Here is a 20,165-nt window from a genome sequence, read left to right as displayed (position 1 = left end):
TAAACCTGGTCATCTATGACTTCAATTAATCAAGAATTTTCTTTGTGTTTGGATTCTGCGTTCACTGTGGAGGCATGCAAGAAAACTTTTCTTTACAAATTTAATGTAACACAGGGTGAGTCACTGGCATACAAATGATAATTTAGAGGATGAAATATTCCTTTAAGTAGTTAGAATCAGCCACATTTAAGTGATGGTTACACATTAGTACATCCATAGTTATAATCCAATAATATATATTATTCTGAACTGGGCCATTCTGCATAAAGAGTACTTTTACCTTTGGTACTTCGAGGATATTTTGATGCTGATATTTATGCACTTTGAACACAGTAAAATCTTGAATACAGGACTTTTACACTCACTACATGTGTCTACACTGTGGTACTGCCACTTAAGCAAAAGATGTAAGTACTTCTCCACCAGTCCACTAATCATGTGATCCTTCATTAAGATTAAGTTTACAAAAACTTGCCACCATCTTTTCAAAGTAGCTTTTACTAAATACAATACACACTCCAGCAGTGGATACAAAATATATAATGCCAAATACAGTGTTTCATCTTAATGAAGAATCAGTGGATAAAATGATTGAATCTCCATTTTTTGATACAAACGCTAAGCTCTTTAAATCCTTGTTTTTATAGTTCAATTAAAAACAAAGTGTGATCTCCCTTCTCTTCATGTTTATGGATAATCCTAATTTCTAAATTAATCTGCAGAAGAAAGCTTTGTATTGAAAAAACAATATCCATTGATGGATTACAATGAAGGATTATTTGTTGTTATCAGTTCATTTGTATTTTTTTTTCAGGATTTATTAATTTATCTATGAAATGCAAAAAAAGCCATCACAATTTTTAGGGAATGTGGGAACTTCTAGTAAAAACTTCTTGTAAAAAAAATTATGTCTTTCAAGTATCATATTTGAGAAAACGCTGGAAACTGGAAACCGCAAATATTTGGCATTTTTGGTTTAAAAAAGAGACTGAAACAAATAATCAATCCTCAAAATGGCTGTTGATTTTTTTTTTTTTGTATATCCACTAAGGAGGATGTTTTGTATTTATGACCATTTATATTTTTCCACTCTGAGTGAATATTGTATTTTGTAGAAACTATTGTAAAAGCTGGGTAATACTGTCCTATGTATTGTTGATCTATAAGTAACACGACTGTCAATAAACCGTTTTCTGTTTTTGTGCTGCATAAGGAAACTAATGAAGGCAATATAGCCGAAAATGCTGACAGACGATGGAACAAAGTAAAAGTTTGACTTGTTTGTGCCTGAGAGTTTGTGTAAGAATATTTTCAGGTTCAGTACATTCACCTAAAAGCAGGTCAGCATCTGTGCAGCGGCAGCTCAGCTGATATATTTGGATTATTAACTTGTGTTGCTGCGTTCTCTACCTTTCTGAGTTCTTGCTGTGAGGTCCCTGCTGAGCTGAGAGCAGTCCTCCCTCTCATACATAAAACATGCGGCCTATAAATCAGCCTAATGTGCCTCAGACTGCTGATACTCAGCAGCAGAAACCCGCTTGGCAAATTCAAAAATCATTTTGGACTACAATGCAAACGACATATAATAAAATGACGTCTCAAGTCGCTCCAATGGCATCAGTGAGTGAAAGGAGCGCTGTTCGTCTGCCAGACCCGGTGGCTAAATGAAAGCTGACCCAAACCCTTTAAATGAGAGCTAATATTTTAAGGCTTGGATTGCAGCACCAGGAAATACCTGGGAGAGGTACACCTTTAAGGAATCAAATTTAGCAATCCGCAGGAATGGCTGGAAAACTTTACCCAGAGAAGTCTCTTTCCGTAACCTCTCTCTGTGCTTTTTTGGATCCCGTAAGTTCAGGTGCAGCGATTAAAGCCTCCTAACGTGTTAATGATGGTGGAATATTTCATTCTGAGTTTGTCAGTTTTATCCCCCATTAGCAGGCAGGAATGTCCTCTCCTCTTCTCCGCTCACAGGGGATTGGCTAATGTCTTTGGCTATTTACACACTTACAGACAGCACATCCATTCAGGAAACAGAGGAGATAACGTTTGAGACATAATAAGGGTAAATTAATAAAAATGTGTATATTCTGCTGTGTGCACTGTTCTATCTTTACATAAACAAACAGGCCAGACTCCCAACCAGGAGCAACACAGTTTAGGTTTTCTTCAGCTGTTGTAGAGCTGTTTTTTTTTTGTTGTTGTTGTTGTTGTTTTTTCAGGATATTATGGATATAAAAACGTGTGAATGTTTTAACCACAATGCTCATGGATTTACGAGACTATAAAAATAAAAACGTAAGACCTCACTTAAAAATAATAAGACACCAATTTACTTTCATTCGCCTCTATTTTTGAAGAAGTTTTCTTAAAAATAAAAAAATACAAATTCTAGTTATTGACCACAAGTAAGAAACATTGAAATAAAGGGAGCAATATTCAGTATTTTTACATTTATGGAAAAAAAACCAAATCTTTACATTGACAGATAGGCGAGATATCTAACACCATTATATTGATATACACTTAATGTAAAACAATACATGTAATGAGATTACCTCTGTATAGAGAGTAAGAAACTTTGTGTGCAGCGGCTGTTGTTACAAATATGTCATGAAGGGTCAGTTTATAGATAAAAGTTCACGTACTGTGTCATCTCTCGTCTAATACTGCTGTTGTTTCAAGCAAAAAATACAAAAAATACCAAAAAAAAACAAAAAAAACCCTTCCCTTACCCCCTGGATGATGTAAAAACAAAAACTTAAAAATAGTGGTAAAGAAAACGTCTCCTTTCATTCACAGAATGAATATTAAATGATAAAATTCACAGTGATTTCTATGTACAGGTGTACGGACTCATAGTTTCAGCAGGAACTGAAACACTCAATTTCAATTCACCCTCTTCATGTCAAAGCGTGACTCGGCAGCTCGTTAGGCCCGTGATTGGCCTGAAATGCTCTGATTCACTGGGTATTACTGAATAAACGCAGGAATGATGAAGTCTGATCCAAACCATCTGGGTGTAGTGCAGTAGAAGGTATTCTGAGGGGATTCCTACACAGATCCTCAGGTTTACACTCGGCCATCAGAGGAGAGAGTTTAATACTATCCAGAGCTTTTCAATATCTACAGTCAATGAAGCAGAAACAGCTTCACGTGCCGACTGTAGACGCTCTCTGACCCCCCGACAACAAAACTGACTTTGAATATGGAGTGGAGAGAAAACACTGTCGGGGTGAATCAGTCCACCTCTGTCTGAAGTTTTAGCGTTTGGCTCTCTTGGTAGGGGGCTCCTCTGATTTCTGTCCTCCCCGCGTTCGCACCGCAGGGGGGCTGGCCTCACGTTTACGCCCCCCCTTCGCTGCTCCTGCTGCTGCTGCTGCCGCCGCTGCCTGGCCCCTCGTCCCGCTGCAGGAGGGAAACAAGGAGAGAGTGTCAGTCCGTTTGTCTAAAGTGTCATATTTAGGTGCTGTGAAAATTTGTCTTTGTTAATTCAAGCGTGAAAAGTGTTGGAATAACAAGAAGTCCTTCACTACATGTAAGTGAACCTGGCACGTCCACATTCCCCTTAAAGAGAAAAGTGTGGACATGAGACAGATTTATAAGACTTTTGTAATGTTAACTGGAATTTAATTTGAGTTAAAAAACAAAATGAAGAATCATTTCTGACAAAATTTCCTAAAAAACTACAAATGCAGAACTGAGCGTTTCAGGAGATCCTTCGTCCCCACGGCAATAAGACTGTTTAACACCTTCTGAGTCCACTCACACACACACTCACACGTATCACCTTAGCCACAACTGGACTGGACTGTGGAACGGGCAATTTTAATTTAAAGAAACAACCCCCCAAAGAAACATTAACTGAAGTAGTAAAATGCATTTTCTCACATATTTGAAAGACAAAAAATAAACATTGCATACGATAATAATGGGAATCACTCATCTCTTAAATACATAGGTACTGATAAGGTATGTTTGTTGTTTGTTTTAAACTCATTTTGAAAAGTTTGTGATATTATATCTTTTGTATTTATGACAATTTCACTTTTTAAATCTGTGTATCTCTGAGAGTAAATCTGTAAAAAGTATTTTTCTTTAAAAAAAAAAAAAAGGGGTAATGATAAGCTATAAGTGTACAGAGTCTCTATAGTTTATCTAAAGAAACCAGAAAAAAATTTGGAAGAAGGCACGTCAACCAAAAGAATTTGGTGAGTGAAATTAAGCTTAGTGTATTGGACAAGTGTTGTACAACATATATGTATATATTTTAACGTTTATAGACTCTTATTGGAGAAGTAATCCCCTATTTTTATACATTTCTGAGTGAACTTTGGCCATTTAATATAGTTTAAATTTATTTGAGATTTTACAGATTTTAAAGACCCGTGGATACTCTAGGTATGTAATGAAGTCACACTAAGAACATGAAGCCTCCCACCTAAAATACAGATTGTACATATTATCAAATCAAATTATTCACAAGTCTTTTATAGACACTGTGTACCTGCAGTATAATTCCAGATGTTTAACACAAACATCTGAGGCCATTCAAAGTGATTTCATATTTTTATTTTGGGACTTCATAACTCAAAACCATTTTGAAATTCCGGGAAAACTTTTGGGAAAATGTTCCCTTTCACAGAGTGGCGACCTCGTGGTCGTTCGTTGTGTTGAACCTCAATGAGACAAACTCACCGTGTGCCAGCTGCGGTCTCCTCTTTACCGCTCTGTCGACTCGCCCGGGTGGATGGTTTGCTTGGCTTGTTTCTGAGGAGCAGTAAAAACAAATATGAAACAACAGTTGTTGCTGTAGTGCTAAATCTTCCACCGGCTTTCTTTTAATAGGATGTGACAGTGATGAAGCCTGCTGGGTGCAAACATTCAGCACTGAAACAATCAGGGGCTCATTCATCATGTCTCAGGTAGCTGTATTTGGTTTTATCTGCAGGTGTTCTGGTGTTTTATGATCAACCATGTTTTTAAGATGTAAATGGTCTCATTAAATGTTAAGTTTAAGGTTTTTTTTTAACCATAAATTGTGTTGACAAATAAGGACGTTTCAGTGAAGTTTGAATTGTGGATCCATAAGTGTGTGCCGTCCTGATACTGGAGAACCACTGATGCATTTATATTAGTATTATTGTTTTTATTATGATGTATTTGTGTCCATGAGCTGTTAAATTACCTTTCAGCCTCCAGGCGAGATGCTAAGCGTGTGGTCGCTCTGGTTGCAGTTCCCTTTTCTTCCCCTTCTTTGTCACCATCGTCGTCCTCCTCTTCGTCGTTCTGCTCACTTTCTTCTGCCTTTTTGTCCTTTTTATCTGTTGGAAAGACGATAAAACACAGCTGGCATCATGGCTTTGATATCCAAACTCTATCTCAGACACTTCACTGGAGCTATATAATTATTTAGTATTAACATATTTATAGATGTATAGTAAAAATTCTCCCACTTTTATATATTGTTTATATGTAGTGTATACTGTTGGTAAGTAAGTATTTTATATATTTTTTATTCTTTACAAATTAGGATTATCTTATTCTATCTAATCACAAATCTGCTCGTCCATTCTACTAACATGAGAAAACACCTACACCTACATACTTGTCAAGTAGCAGTGTAAAGCTTAAAACAATAATTAGTAATAACAATTAAGTAGGGATTATCTCCTTTCTTCGTAACAAAACTTTGTTTTAGATCAAGCTTTAAATGTCCTCACCTGAATCCTCTGTTGTTGCTGCTGCTGCTTTCGGCCGACCTCTCCGCCCAGGTCTCTTTGGAGTCGTCTCTTGGTCCTCCTGTTGCTGCTCCTCCTCAGCCTGGAGAGATAACAATAAATATCAAAGTCCCTCAGTCTGATGAGAGCTTGAATAAAATAGTGAATGATTGACGTACGGAGCCAAAGCATTAAAGTTCAGAGGATTAAACTTGTTTTAAGTTATTACACAGACAGTACACCAACAGTGATGGATGCACATACAATGTTTACAACATTCAGATACATATTTGAACAGAACAACTGTAGTGTCTGAATTTCACTGCCAACATACATCATCTGGTTTCTTCTCGCTGCAGATCTCCTCTGTGACCTCCTCCTCACCCTCTGCCTGACTCACTGAGGGGGAACAAACTGGGGAAAAAAAGACAAATGTACAATACGGAGACTTTAATGATCAAGGTAACTCATGTTACTCCTGACTCAGATAATGTTGTGATGTTTTGTCCCTACCGTACACTGTGTTTTAGATGCAGTATTCAAGAACCTGCACAGTAATGATTATTTCATTTAAGAAAAAGCGTTTCAAGTGTGTGTGTTTTCTTACCACTGTCAGGTTGTTGCTCACTTTGTTCTTGTTGACTGTTGTCCGTCTTTACCTCCTCTTTAGCCTGAGTTTCCTGTAGAATCATATATTATTTTTGAAAACACGTAGTATACATTAATAGGGAAGTGAACACAGACTAAAAAGGAGGACCTGAATGCAAAGAACATTTTAATCTCACCTCCATAGATTCCTCCATTTCCTCTGACCTCTTCCTCTTCACTGCTGGTTCATCTGAAATGGAAAAATGATAAACTGATTAAAACCCCATCATCTCTCTCACGCATAAGGACCACCCAGAAAATATTTGTAATCCAGTATTTTAGGGTTAACTCACAGCAAAGCTGCCAGCTTTCCCTCATGTCAACTATCATTGCCACATTACTCATTCATACTATTTTACAGGCTGTTAACGGTGATGACAGCAAAATAAAACTTGTTTAACTCTCGACGTCATGCTATGAAATACACCAATTAGCTGCAGAAGTTTGGCTCACTTACTCTCTGAGCTGGTAATGCCTGCTCTGGCAGACATGTAGCCAAACCTCTCCATAATGTTACCGGCCATTTATAGTGTGCTTGTACACGAGTACAAAGACACTGCAATCAAAAAAGACAGGAAGGAGATGGATGACCTGAATTAAAAACAAGCGTACATGTGTCAGTGGTCTCTTTGGAGGCGGAGCTTCCTGCAGCTTCAGCGTCTTCAGGAACAGGAGACGGCAGATTGTCTTGACTTTCTTGCTGTGCAGTTTCCTTTGGTCCACTTTCCTCTTCAGTTCTCTACAGATTGGGAGAATATTGTTAAAAACACTATAAAATATGAGGTACAGTGGGATGCACTCAATGCTTATGTCCTCTACAAAATGTTTATCCGCTATTGCATAAAGTCACATGTCCTGAAACAGAGTGTGGGCCAAAACACACTGGTAGCGAATGCAGCGTGTCAAAAAATATGCTCCTGCTATTTTCAATATATAAACCTACACCGGCGGCGGCAAGATGCACGTTGGCACTCCTTCACACACTGCCCTGCAGCTATTTCCAGCCTTGCCGCCCCCGGGATTAAATGTACAGCTTGTCCTTGTAGTAATACACCTGATAATGTTAAGTATTGTTAAGTATCTCACAGTATGTGTGCATACATGTTACACATTTGTTAACATACCTCTTCTTTCTCAGTGCTCTCCTCGTCTTTACTCTCATCCTTCTCTTGATTATCTGAGGATAAATAAATCACAGAAAGCAGACTCAAAACTTGTACATTGTTCTGCAGCACCTATAAGCGAGCATAGACAAGGATAGCTTCTTCATTAAAAAGTATAATGAATGTTAAATCTTTATAGACTTGGGACAATATGTTTCCATCAGCAGTGTGAATCAGAGGAAAATGTTCAGCAACTATTTAAAACATTCAATTCCATTCTACATATCTTAATATCTTGACTTAGTGTGAATATTTTGGCTGGTGCACAGTATAATATGTCTGATAGCAGGACAATATGACAACTAGGATGAAAAGTCTATCATAAAATAAAAACGTTTTCAGACTTAAACAACATCTTTCTTTGTCTAATTCAAAGTGGCTCTCACCAGCAGTGGTTTCTTTGGCAGCAGCTCCTGAACGTCTCCCCCCGCGGCTCGGAGTCTCCTCCAATTTCTCAGCTTCTTTAGGTTGGTCCCTCTCCACCTCCTCGGTGGTTTTGGATGATCGACCCCTGCGTGGTGTTCTGACTTCTGCAGCCTTCTCCTGCTCCGGTTCCTGAAGGTAAGAATAAAAGTCCATGAGCAAATCAGTGTGGAGTCAAATAAACTGATACAGTTGTCAAATAAAAACACATACATGCAAAATAGTTTTCTACAAGTACATGGTTATTTTATGATTGAGGCGATGTGACAAAGACGAGTTACCTCAGCAGATGGCTGCTCTTTACTTTCCTTTTCATCCCTCTCATCACCTGATCAGTCACAGAGACAAACACATTATTTAATAAGGTAAGGCTGTGAGAGGAAGCTAATATCTTCCAAATCTAAACATCACAAACTTTGACAAACCAAATTCTTATAATCTTTGAAATTTTGCAGTGGAAAGAAAATCTCACCTGATTCTTTCACTGCTTCAACTTTCTGTGTGGAAAGCTTTCGTTTACGTCTTCCTCTCCTCTCTGTCTTCTCTTCCTACACGACAAAAAAAGGTAGTGTACTGTGTCATCACCTACATTTATCAAATATGTAAGAGTTGAATTTCAAACAAACTGTGCAGCCTTACCTTCTCTGACAGGTCTGATCCCTTCTCGTCATCCTGGCTGTCTGTGCTGGAGACATTACCTGGAAAATACAAACAAATATCACTGACTGAGAAAACTGTGAAAAGACCAACATCTACAGTGGAGGAATAAGAAAAAACATAACAATTAAATTAGTTTTCACTTCTAGTTTCAGCTTCCTGAAGGTGCAGTGAGGAAGATCCAAACATGAGAGTAGTTTTTTAAAAAGTCACATGACTCACTGATTTGTTTGACCAGTTTGGACTGACTCTCAGGTCCACTTTCTCTGATCTCCTCTGTCTTCTCCGGCCCCATCTGAACACAATTTACAAGATTCACAGATTAACAGAAGGAATATAACACATATTAGACACGTATTAGCTATCGATCAGATCAAAATGTTAAAAAATAGGCAGTTTACATCTGAACAAAGTGTAAGTTTGAACACTTACAGTTTGTGTGTCACTCTTCTCTGATGCAACATTTTCTTCCTCCACTGTCTCACTCTCAGCTTCCTCTGCCTGTTGGTTTAGAGGGACGACTTTGAATTTTAGTCTCACCTAAACAATTTAAGAAAGTACAACAATTTAAACCATGAATGATACCTCACCTTGGGGCTCGTCTTTGTGTCTGCAACTTCTGGCTCAGTTTGATCTAAAGTAACAAGAAGATGCAAAGTTACTATTAATAATAACATACCAATAATAATAAAAGTTTTTTTATATAAACTTTCAAAACAGTTACAAAGTGCTTTAAAATAACAAGCAAGACATTTTAAACAGAGAATCAAAGTAACTAAAATCCAAAAACTAAACACAATAAACACAAGAGAGTAAACAAGATAAAATGACATAAATAAAATCACCAAAAAGCAATTTTTAAAAGTGGGTTTTTAAAGCTGAGACAGAGTTTGCAATCCTGATCTAACAATTTATATTAATATAAAATGAAAGTAACTAATTAACAGTCAGCCAAAGAGAACCCATTTTGTTTTGTTTTTGCATGAAGAAAGTTTCCAAGCACTCACCTTGTGTTGTGGGAATTTCTGAGATTTGTTCATTGGCGTCAGCTGCAGTTATTCTTTCCTCTGTGGCTCCTCTCGTCTCCTCTGCTTCTGACACGACAGCACCAGCAGCTGAAATATTGTAGAAAGTTAAAAAAGGGAATGAGCACCATGATCTTCATCGACCTCACATTGGAAATCACATGAAATTATAATTACATGGTTCAAAACACGAGAAATAAGATGTACATTTAATCAAAAGTAAGAGATAATTAAGTTTACCTTCTTCACCAGCCACTGCTTCTGCTGCCTCTGCTTCTGCTGCTTCCTCTGCTGCTGCTTCCTCTGCTGCTGTTGCTTCCTCTGCTGCTGCTTCCTCTGCTGCTGCTTCCTCTGCTGCTGTTGCTTCCTCTGCTGCTGCTGCTGCTGCTGCTGCTTCTTCTTCTGCTGTTGCTTCCTCTGCTGCTGCTTCTTCTTCTTCTGCTGTTGCTTCCTCTGCTGCTGCTGCTTCTTCTTCTGCTGTTGCTTCCTCTGCTGCTGCTGCTGCTGCTTCTTCTTCTTCTTCTTCTGCTGCTGCTGCTGCTGATGCCATATTTCCATCTGGCTGTGTTTCAGGAGCAGTTTCTGCATCTTTGGCTTCATCCTCATTTAAAAGAGGCTGACATTCACTTGAGATAGTGTCATCCTCCTATGTAGAAGACAGAGGAGTAATTTTCCACAGCACAGTAACACCTTAGAAAATACTACTTCCAGAATTATCTTCACTAAACAAAAATATAGATGCAGCACTTTTGTCTTTGTTCCCATTTTCACGAGTTGAAACATAAGATCTAAGTTTTTTTACGCACACAAGACTTAATTATGTGTGTGAATTTGTTAGTGTCACTGTTGTTGGTGAGCACTTATCCTTATTCAAGATAATCCATTCCCCTGACAGGTGTGACATATCAAGAAGTCACACAACATCTATTGCACAGCTGTCCGTCCTGGAAGAGGGATCCCTCCTCAGTCGCTCTTCCTGAGGTTTCTACCATTTTTTCCCCCGTTAAAGGGGTTTTTTGGGGGAGTTTTTCCTTATCCACTGTGAGGGTCCAAAGGACAGAGGGATGTCGTATGCTGTAAAGCCCTGTGAGGCATATTGTGATTTGTGATATTGGGCTTTATAAATAAAATTGAATTGAAAATTACAGGGAAGTGCTCACTAACATGGATTTTAACATATTTGTGACCAAAATTTGAGAGAAATAAGTCTTCTCTGTGCATAAAAAAGTCTCAAGTCTTTAACTTAAAACGGTGTTCAGTTCAGTGTAAATAGCATTATACATTTTCCATTTTAAAAAAAGCTTGCAGTGAGTAGTGAAATAGACTAAAAAGGCTAAATAAAATACAAAGGAAGGATGTCCTTATCTCTAAACAGGACAAAGGCAATTTGATTTTACAAATGTGACTTTTTTTTTTTCTACCTGTGAAGCCTCCACATCCATTTCTTTCTCCAAATTTTCAGACACATCTATAAGAGAGATGCACATTTCTATTTAGGGAAACATTCTGACATGTTTATGTATTAAATAATACACACATTTTGCTGTTACTGTTTTGTATTTACCTGCAGTGTTCAGTTTTTCATCAACAAGCTCAACAATTTGTTGAGTTGTAACTGGTGACGGCTCAGCTTCAGCAGCTGTTTGCGCAGCCATTACAGGCTCTTCCTGTTCAGCTGCACTGGTTTCCATCGGCTGTGGTGAAGTTTCACTCTGACTCACCTCTGGTTCTTCTCTGGTGCTGTGACACATTAAGGTGGAGGAAACTGTGCTGTCAGGGTCCATGGAGAGCAGAGTCAGAGCTGCCTCTTGCATCTTCATGTCAGCATCCTGCATCTCAGGCGTCACATCCTCCCGACTGCTCTCAGGGGGAAGTCTCGCCTCTGCTGAGGTACAGACGTCCATGAGAGCCAACAGAGCGTCAGCCTCGGCCGGCACAGCTGGAATGTCGCTCAGCCGTGACTCTGTTTCGCCCTCAGGAGGCTCAGGGGTGATGTCGCTTAGTGCGTCACAAGTATCGTCTGAGAAGGAGGTGGTGACGGTGGTGGTGACGGGGTCGGAGTCTGTGCTGGTGTCTTGGAGGAGAGAGCGTTTCTTCAGCAGCTCGTCTGCTTCAGCTGAGGAAAGTGAGGACTTTGAAGATTTATCAGACTTTTCCAGTTTGTCTTCTCTGGCTGCTTTCTTCTCCTCTTGGCTGTCATCTTTCTTTTCTGGGACTTTATCCTTCTTCTCGGTTTTCTTCTTTGCAGTTTTAATGTCTGATTTGTCATGCAGAGGTTCCTCGGAGACTTTACGCTGCTCCTTTGCATTCCCCTCTCTTTTCTTCTCCTTTGTCGCCTCAGGTTTGCTGATGGGTGCACTTCCTGTAGGTTTGACTTCAGAACTCTGAACTTTATCTGTCTTTGATGACAATAAAGTCTTTGTTTCCTCTTTGGATTTTGATTTAGATTTTTCCATGGTTCTTCCTTTTTCTGTTGGTTTTACCCTTTTTGGATCTTTGTCCGTTTCAGAGCTGGACTTGTTCGATTTCTGGCTGTCTTGATCTGCCTTAGTCTTTTCCTTCTCGCTGTCTTTACTGTCAGTTTTAGATTTGGGTTTGTCTCCTGGCCTGTCCTCACTGTGGCTCTTTGATCTCTTCAGGACTTCCTTGGAGTGTTTATCTTTCTTCTTGCTGCCGTCGGGCTCCATGTCAGACCGATCCTCGGAGGAGCCGGCAGAATCAGGGCGGAGCAGCTGCTTGAAATCACTTTTAGCTGAAGTTTTCTCACCTTTGGCCTTTTCCTTTTCTTTGCTCTTTTCCTTATCTTTCTCCTTTTCTCTAATTTTGTCCTTCTCTGCTTTGACAGTCTCCATCGATGGAGCTTTCGTCTTCTTGACAGAAGCATCTTTAGGACCCTCGTCTGCCACACTTTCTGACAACTTTCCTTCCCTCGTGGTTCCAGCTGTTTTCTTCTCACTTTTAATCTTCAGCTTCTTCTCACCTTTGTCTTCAGACGGCACTTTAACGGCGACACCTTCCTTCTGCTGAGATTCATCTGCCTGATGTTCAGATTTTTTCTCCAGCTTTTGTTTAAGTTTGGCACGTTCATCTGACAAGCTGCGTTCTTTCTCTTTGCGTTCTTTAGGGTGAAGTTCTTTACGGGACAGCCTGTCAAATTTCCCAACTGAGCGCTGTTTGAGAGCCTCCTGGGAGCCTTGCTCCAACTCCAGGATGAAGGAGTGAGTCCGGCCTTTGTCCGTCAGCTTTTTGGGTTCACTGGAGTCTTCGGAGACGCTGCCACTCATCCTTCTGTGCCTCTCGTCAGACGATGCTGATTCTGACAGGTTTCTGATCAGTTTCGGTTGTGGAGGTTTTGACGTTGTAGGTTTTACTTCCTGAATTTGAAACAACAAAAACATAAAAGCTTTAAAAAAAGTCACCAATCCTGTTGCAAACCTGTTACTCATAATAAAATCTGTGTTAATCATGATAACTTTCATGTACCGCTTTCTTGGATCCTTCTGCATCTCCTTTCTTTTTGCTTGAAACATCTTCCTCTTTCCTGAAGGATGAAATAGATGAGTGCATTTATATTTATATATTTTGTATATCTGTACATTTGGCTGTTTTGTTCAGCAGCAGCTGAGCAAGTTTCTGATTACTTACCTTGAGTCGAGCTTCCTCTTCCTGTTGAGAGCCATTTTTTTCTCCAGAACTTTCCTTTCTTTGCGTGCCTCTTTGGCCCTGGGGCCCTCCAGCCCAGCAGTGTCTCCACTCTTTTGTTTTTTGTGATCTGTGTAGGAAATAAAACCTGGTAAATGACGTGACAGTTGAGAGTAAACAGAGCTATTTTGAGGACATGTTTGATTTTTAAGATGCGAACTATGAGAACATGGAATGATACTAAAAAATGGTAGATATGTCTCAACTCTTGAGTAGTACACAGTGGGGAGAAACAAAAGGAAAATAGTAGAAGAGGTCAAAAACATGAGATGATAAGAAGCTCTGGAGCCAAATTCAAACCCACAGCTATGAAAGCACATGACACAAAACACGTGCCAAACAGAAGTTACCTTGTTCTTCAGCCTGTGCTGCTTTCTGTTTACGCTTCTCTTCCATTCGCTCTCTGTTCTGTTGTCTCTTCAGCAGCCTTTCCTCTTTGTCCTTTGCCTATGAGAACACCGTGGAGAGATGGCAGTGAAATAAGCCAATAATTAAAACAAATTACCATAAATATCAGTGTGTTTTTAAAGCTTGTGATCAACTCATTTGCCAAATACAGTCTCTGATTTAGCTAGAAATATAATTAAAGCACTGCTAACACTGTATCTGGTGCTGGGCTACATGGAGAAGGTAAGCGATCACAATATTTTTGACCTAACACCTCAATATTAGTATTGCAACAATATTGTAGGGTAGACTGTTGGTGCTTTCACAATATACACAGTGAGACTTTTGATCAATAATCATCAGTAATGTGGATATAATGACTAAATGGGTAAAGGTAAATAATAAAACAGCTAGAGGAGTCTCATTACTTTATTTTAATGCAGCTTTTAAAACCAGGAAAAGACAACACTTAGATATTACAATATCCAAAATCTAAGATGATATCTAGTTTCATATCACGATATCGACATAACATCGATATATTACCCTGCCCTAGCTGAACCTTCAATGTTAACATTAATACAACTCACAGCAGATCTCCGGCGTTCTTCCACAGTGATTTCATCATCCGAGTCACTATAGTAACGGGAGTAGAGGAAGGGCTTGTGAACGTAGGCCTTGCGGCGAGGTTTGCGCTCTTCTTCTTCTGTGTCTCCACTGGCTGGTTTCTTTTCTGCTTTCTCATCTTGGTCTGGTAAAGGAAATAACATTATCATTAAACATGGAGAATAAAGCTATACATCATAAATCTGTGGTGGCAGAGACCATATTTAACACTTTTGAAACTGTAAATTGTTCAACATTTGTGTGAAATTTCAGTCAGGAATAAAAAGTTGAGACCATCTGATGGGAGCTCGCCCTCTTCAGAGGAATCAGACAGCTGCTCGTCATCTTCACTTTGTTCCTCGAATGACGACAGGTCGCTGGTGTGGACGGAGCTCACGGTGATGTCACTCAGACCCTCCAGGTCAGAGTCTTCCAAAAAGTATTCTGCAGGACAAAGACACGTCAGACTTTAAACTCAGTTTTTTCCACTACGTAAAAACAACCTCACTCACATATAAAAGGGAACATTGTGTTTTTCATATATTTATGTGTCTCTAACATGTATTCTTCCTGTATTTCTTGCAATGACCGAGATAAACAAAAAAAAAACAAAAACAATTGTAATTTGATATCATCCATGCCATTGTTCAGCCACAACACTTTACACCAAGCCAGCAGATTATACATGTCTTGCAAAAGTCTCCACAAGTCTCCACATGACGATGCATATAAACCCCTTATCTGTCACATGGGGTTTATCAAGTATAATGTATGCATGCAGGTTTCATTGCTCTTAAACTGGAAGCAAACACAGAGGGTACAACAGCTCACCTTCCTTTATCCTCTCTCTGGCTTTCTGCTTTGCCTGACTGGTAGATTTAAGCAGATCATCGTCCTGCCTCTCCTCTGAGGGTTTTCCAGTTGTTCTGCTGGCAGCTTTATATCTCTCCTCCTCCGTCTGCTCCGGAGCTCCTGACTCCTCTTCTTCCATCTTCACCTCCTCTGTTAACCCCTCTTTTCCCAGATCCATCTGATCCTGAGAGTCCTCTGTCTTCACTTCTAACGCCTGGACCTCTGATGCCAGCTCGTCTGCCTCCTCCTGTGTCCTTCCATCATGGTGGCTGTCTCCTTCTTCGACAATGCTCATGTCCTGCTCACCGTCCTCCACCAGCTGCATGGACTCATCTTGGCCTTTGCGTCCTTTGTCTGAGCTGGCCCTGACGCTCGCCTCCTGGTTCAGAGAAGTTATGGTGTCCAGGATGGACATGGCATCGCTGGCTGCAGTGGTAGCCGGAGCAGACGAGGAGGCTGTAAAAACATAATATCGTGTTAACTAGGTGAGTGTGAGCCAGACACTGTTTATGGGGACATTCATCATTCTGTTTCTCATGGTTGATAAAAGAATGAGATGTTGTGTACCTTGCTCAGGAATACTGCTGTCTGGTTTGATCTCTATTAAAGGCAGAGGGGGCAGTGGCTCCTCAGAGCAGCTGCCAGGTGACAGAAACTCACGGACCACCCTCTCCACCTGCGGCCTGAAGATGTGGTTGATTTTGGGATCCACCACCTGGGCTACGATCCTGTCCACTCCCTGCTCCAGCATCCCAGATCTAAGAGGAACAGTTTGGTTGAACTCTGGGTTCTTTGCATGTTAAACTAGCTTTAAAACATCAGAAACAGCGAGCAATGCTCACTTACTGCAGCACAAGTTGTCTGATGTTGTTTCTCAGCTGGTTCTTGTTCAGATGAGGGCTCCATGTGTGGTTAGAGAGGTGATTGGAGACAAAATTGTCCACTCTTTGTTTGAGGTTCAAGTAAGCTGGCTGCAAGACAAAAAAAAAACAAAAAACAGTGATCAGTGAAAAACCAAGTGATCACAGTCGAGAGGCTGTTTTTTCAAAAAGATGACAAAGTGCAGACTGTTTTGGTTCTGTTTTGAGAGTCAACTGCCATTTTGCAAACTTTTAAATACAATAAGCAACCAAACTAATACTGTGCTTTTCCGTCTTTGGCCATCTGTTTGTGTCAAAATTTGATCAGCTGTCCAAAAAATCATGGTGTTACTAGTCTGTCTGATATAAAGCCTCCAATAACTGAAATCATGTTTCAGTTTATAGTAGAGTTTTAACGGGAAGTTAAACTCTATGGGCTCTAATTTACCTCAAACATAAGTAACATCACTATGTAGGTTTACACTTCGTCATTTGCAAGTGAGTTTATAGTGGTTTCTATATTTCTTACCCTCACTAACCTTCAGTACATTTATTGTTTTAATAAAGTCAGAAAAAAAGATAATTTAAAGAAATAAACTGGTTGATTTAGCAATTATATTGTTGACTATACCCGAAAAAGTTAACTAGCTATCACAATAAAGTACAACAGTACATACAGCCGTTTATGAATGCGAGACAGTGATGATATTTTCAATTATGTTAGCTATATTTACACGTTGCATAGTTGCTACTTAATTGGGCAGCGTTACATCTGGCTTAAGATAATCTTTATGAAGGTTTTACTGAAACTGTTTAAGAGTTTTGTTGATTCAATGTTATACTAATACTTTGTCCACCCTCCTTGATACACTGCCTGGCCAAAAAAAAAGTCGCCACCTGGATTTAACTAAGCAAATAGGTACGAGCCTCCTATTGGATAATTACTGCATGGGCGATTATCTTTCAGCTGGCAACAAGTTATTTAACCCCAACTGGTGCAATGAGTTGCTTCTCATTTCCAAAACAAACATGTCGAAAGACACATCCCGTGGTCGTGGAAAACATGTTAGTCTGTTTGAGAAGGGTCAAATCATTGGCATGCATCAAGCAGAGAAAACATCTAAGGAGATTGCAGAAACTACTAAAATTGGGTTAAGAACTGTCCAACGCATTATTAAAAACTGGAAGGATAGTGGGGACCCATCGTCTTCGAGGAAGAAATGTGGCGATCGGCGATCACTTAAACGTTTGGTGAGATCAAATCGAAGAAAAACAACAGTAGAACTCAGGGCTATGTTTAATAGTGAAAGTAAGAGCATTTCCACACGCACAATGTGAAGGGAACTCAAGGGATTGGGACTGAACAGCTGTGTAGCCTTAAGAAAACCACTAATCAGTGAGGCTAACCGGAAAAAAAGGCTTCAATTTGCTAGGGAGCATAAAGATTGGACTCTGGAGCAATGGAAGAAGGTCATGTGGTCTGATGAGTCCAGATTTACCCTGTTCCAGAGTGATGGGCGCATCAGGGTAAGAAGAGAGGCAGATGAAGTGATGCACCCATCATGCCTAGTGCCTACTGTACAAGCCTGTGGGGGCAGTGTTATGATCTGGGGTTGCTGCAGTTGGTCAGGTCTAGGTTCAGCAACAGTATGTGCTCAAAGAATGAGGTCAGCTGACTACCTGAATATACTGAATGACCAGGTTATTCCATCAATGGATTCATTCCCTGATGGCACGGGCATATTCCAAGATGACAATGCCAGGATTCATCGGGCTCAAATTGTGAAAGACTGGTTCAGGGAGCACGAGACATCATTTTCACACATGGATTGGCCATCACAGAGTCCAGACCTTAACCCCATTGAGAATCTTTGGGATGTGCTGGAGAAGGCTTTGCGCAGTGGTCAGACTCTACCATCATCAATGCAAGATCTTGGTGAAAAATTAATGCAACACTGGATGGAAATAAATCTTGTGACATTGCAGAAGCTTATCGAAACAATGCCACAGCGAATGCGTGCCGTAATCAAAGCTAAAGGCAGTCCAACGAAATATTAGAGTGTATGACCTTTTTTTTTGGTGGTGACCTTTTTTTTGGCCAGGCAGTGTATTATGGAAGGCAGAAAATGTCTTCAGTGTCCATAAATAAATTACTCTTGATATAAATGTATAAATAAATACAGAAATAAAAAATAATTAAGTACAGAAATAAAGAAAAATAAAAAAGACACAAGTAGCTAACTGCTAAAATAAAAACATTTATAAATAAGTAAATGCTGAGATAAATAATGAAATAAATAAATAACAGAATAAATAAATAAATGTTGAAATGAATTTGGAAAAAATGCTGCTCTGTCATTTGTGAATGAGTTTTTGGCAAACTAAAGGAATTTGTCCATGTATAACCCATATAACATTAATATTAATATAACATTCATGTTTACTTATTCAGTGTTATAATGTTGTTTTATGGTAGTTTCTGTATTTTTTCATCTTCACTAGGAGTACATTTATGGTTGTAATACAATCTGAAAAATAGACAATAATTTAAAGAAATAAACTGATTTAACATTAGCAATAAGATTATTGACTATACCCCCCCAAAAAAAGGTCGATAAAAGTGATTAACACTAAATAATAATAATTGTGAAGGTTGTGAATGGCCTTGAAAGTATACAGAAGGATTTTGTAATGGATTCTGAATTTGACTGGAAGCCAGTGAAGCTGCTGGAGGACAGGGGTGATGTGGTGAAAGGAGGGGGTTCTGGTAATAATGCGGGCTGCAGAGTTTTGGACCAGTTGAAGCTTATGGAGGGATTTGTGATGGATTAATATCACCTGTCCATCTTTACTAACTCTTTGAATTTTAAGCTGTACAAAAATGAATGAAAATCAATAGCTGACTCAAACGTAGGACAATTTGTTGCTTCGCGTAACTTTTTAAAAATGAACCCTGACTGTTTCCCTAAACTGGACTACAGTTAATATCCTGTATAATGATTAAGCATTAACGTGTTAACAGTAGGCTGTCGCTTTGGTAGCACAAAACAGACACCTGCTTTCAGTGTTACCTAAAGTACACTCACTCATAAATGTTATATTACCAGTTATAAGACAAACCAAACGTAGCTAAACAGTAAAACATTAACGGTTATGAATATATTTTTTTAGCCGTTACCTTTGTATCAACGTCTGCCAGGCAGTCCCTCCTGAACTGGTCGAAGAGACCCTGTGTTTTCAGGTGGTTGACGATCATTGAGACCAGCTGCGGGTCTCCGGGAGGTAAACCGGCCATGTTCGATGCAGCTAGCGTGAATTAAAGTGAGTTAATACTGGTAACACATCTGTTTGTATCACACTGAAGGAACCGGGCTGCTGTTGTGGTTCATGAAGTTCGAAGCAGGTTTGAACCGGAAGGAGAACTCAGCCTGTGAAATAAACCGCTCCACTAAACCGGAAGAGCTTCGAAGGTTAGGACGTCGTTACCAAAATAAAAGTACAATCATGATATTTTCGATTACGTAGCATAGTTACAACTTCACTGAGCAGAGATACATATGGTTAAAACTAATTTTCATGAAGGTAGTTTTACTGAAATTGTTCAAGAGTTATGCTGATTCAGCGTTATGCTAATACTTTATTCCCCCTCCTTGATATTATGGAAGACAGAAAATGTCTTTAGTATCAGTTGATAAATAACTCCTGAAACATATGTATAAATAAATACAGAAATAAAGACTGAAATATCGAAATAAAGGGAAAAAAAAACATAAATAACTGATAAAATGAAAATATAAATACATACATGCTAAGATAACTGATGAAATAATGAATAATGGAATAAATAAATAAATAAATAAAAATGAAAAAAAATACATAAATACATCAGTTAATGAATACTTGCAATCTATTTCTGCATTCACCTAAATTTATTTATTTATATTTCTGTGTGTGTGTATGCTTATGAGGTAGGAGGTCCTAACTTCAGTCTAAGGGTAGGGCACACATTAATAGAATATAAAAATAATTATAATTAAGATAAGTATTTATTTATGTACTGTTTAACGTTCAAGTTTTTATCTATGTATCTATCTATCTATCTATCTATACATATGCATGTAT

The 20,165-nt window shown here is 39.1% G+C and overlaps 1 protein-coding gene and 1 long non-coding RNA gene across 8 annotated transcripts in view; one reads left to right on the top strand and one right to left on the bottom strand.

Annotated features, from left to right (window-relative positions):
* Positions 1–15,489, top strand: part of LOC125894145 (uncharacterized) — a 50,337-nt gene extending 34,848 nt beyond the window's left edge. For 2 of the 4 annotated variants that reach the window (XR_007450042.1, XR_007450039.1), the window contains 3 exons: positions 6,080–6,182; positions 7,924–8,092; positions 15,356–15,489. This is a non-coding gene — a long non-coding RNA (uncharacterized LOC125894145). Of the gene's footprint in view, positions 1–6,079; positions 6,183–7,907; positions 8,093–11,391; positions 11,493–15,355 lie in introns of those variants that run through there. The other 2 variants (XR_007450041.1, XR_007450040.1) reach the window with 2 other exon arrangements.
* On the bottom strand, positions 2,688–19,457 carry bod1l1 (biorientation of chromosomes in cell division 1-like 1). Of its 4 annotated transcripts, none has more exons than XM_049585346.1 (30): positions 19,222–19,457; positions 16,030–16,154; positions 15,751–15,941; positions 15,163–15,639; positions 14,626–14,775; positions 14,316–14,476; positions 13,689–13,785; positions 13,282–13,408; positions 13,120–13,177; positions 11,201–13,010; positions 11,058–11,104; positions 10,045–10,282; positions 9,877–9,981; positions 9,619–9,726; positions 9,202–9,245; positions 9,044–9,112; positions 8,834–8,906; positions 8,594–8,652; positions 8,427–8,502; positions 8,236–8,282; positions 7,918–8,086; positions 7,493–7,545; positions 6,981–7,107; positions 6,506–6,558; positions 6,328–6,400; positions 6,055–6,134; positions 5,724–5,823; positions 5,189–5,324; positions 4,699–4,770; positions 2,688–3,408 (listed from the first exon to the last, which is right to left on the bottom strand). In XM_049585346.1, exons 1-30 carry the CDS (start codon positions 19,336–19,338, stop codon positions 3,264–3,266), a joined length of 5,187 nt encoding a protein of 1,728 aa, XP_049441303.1. In that variant the 5' UTR covers positions 19,339–19,457; the 3' UTR covers positions 2,688–3,263. The 4 variants fall into 4 exon arrangements, with proteins under 4 accessions (XP_049441303.1, XP_049441305.1, XP_049441304.1 ...); XM_049585348.1 differs by having other exon boundaries at positions 9,877–9,970; positions 10,103–10,282; XM_049585347.1 differs by having other exon boundaries at positions 9,877–10,040; positions 10,110–10,282.
* Positions 19,458–20,165: the final 708 nt, after the last annotated feature.

The sequence above is a fragment of the Epinephelus fuscoguttatus genome, linkage group LG9, assembly GCF_011397635.1.
Source record: "Epinephelus fuscoguttatus linkage group LG9, E.fuscoguttatus.final_Chr_v1".
NCBI lineage: Eukaryota > Metazoa > Chordata > Actinopteri > Perciformes > Serranidae > Epinephelus > Epinephelus fuscoguttatus.
This window is presented reverse-complemented; position numbering and strand designations above follow the sequence as displayed.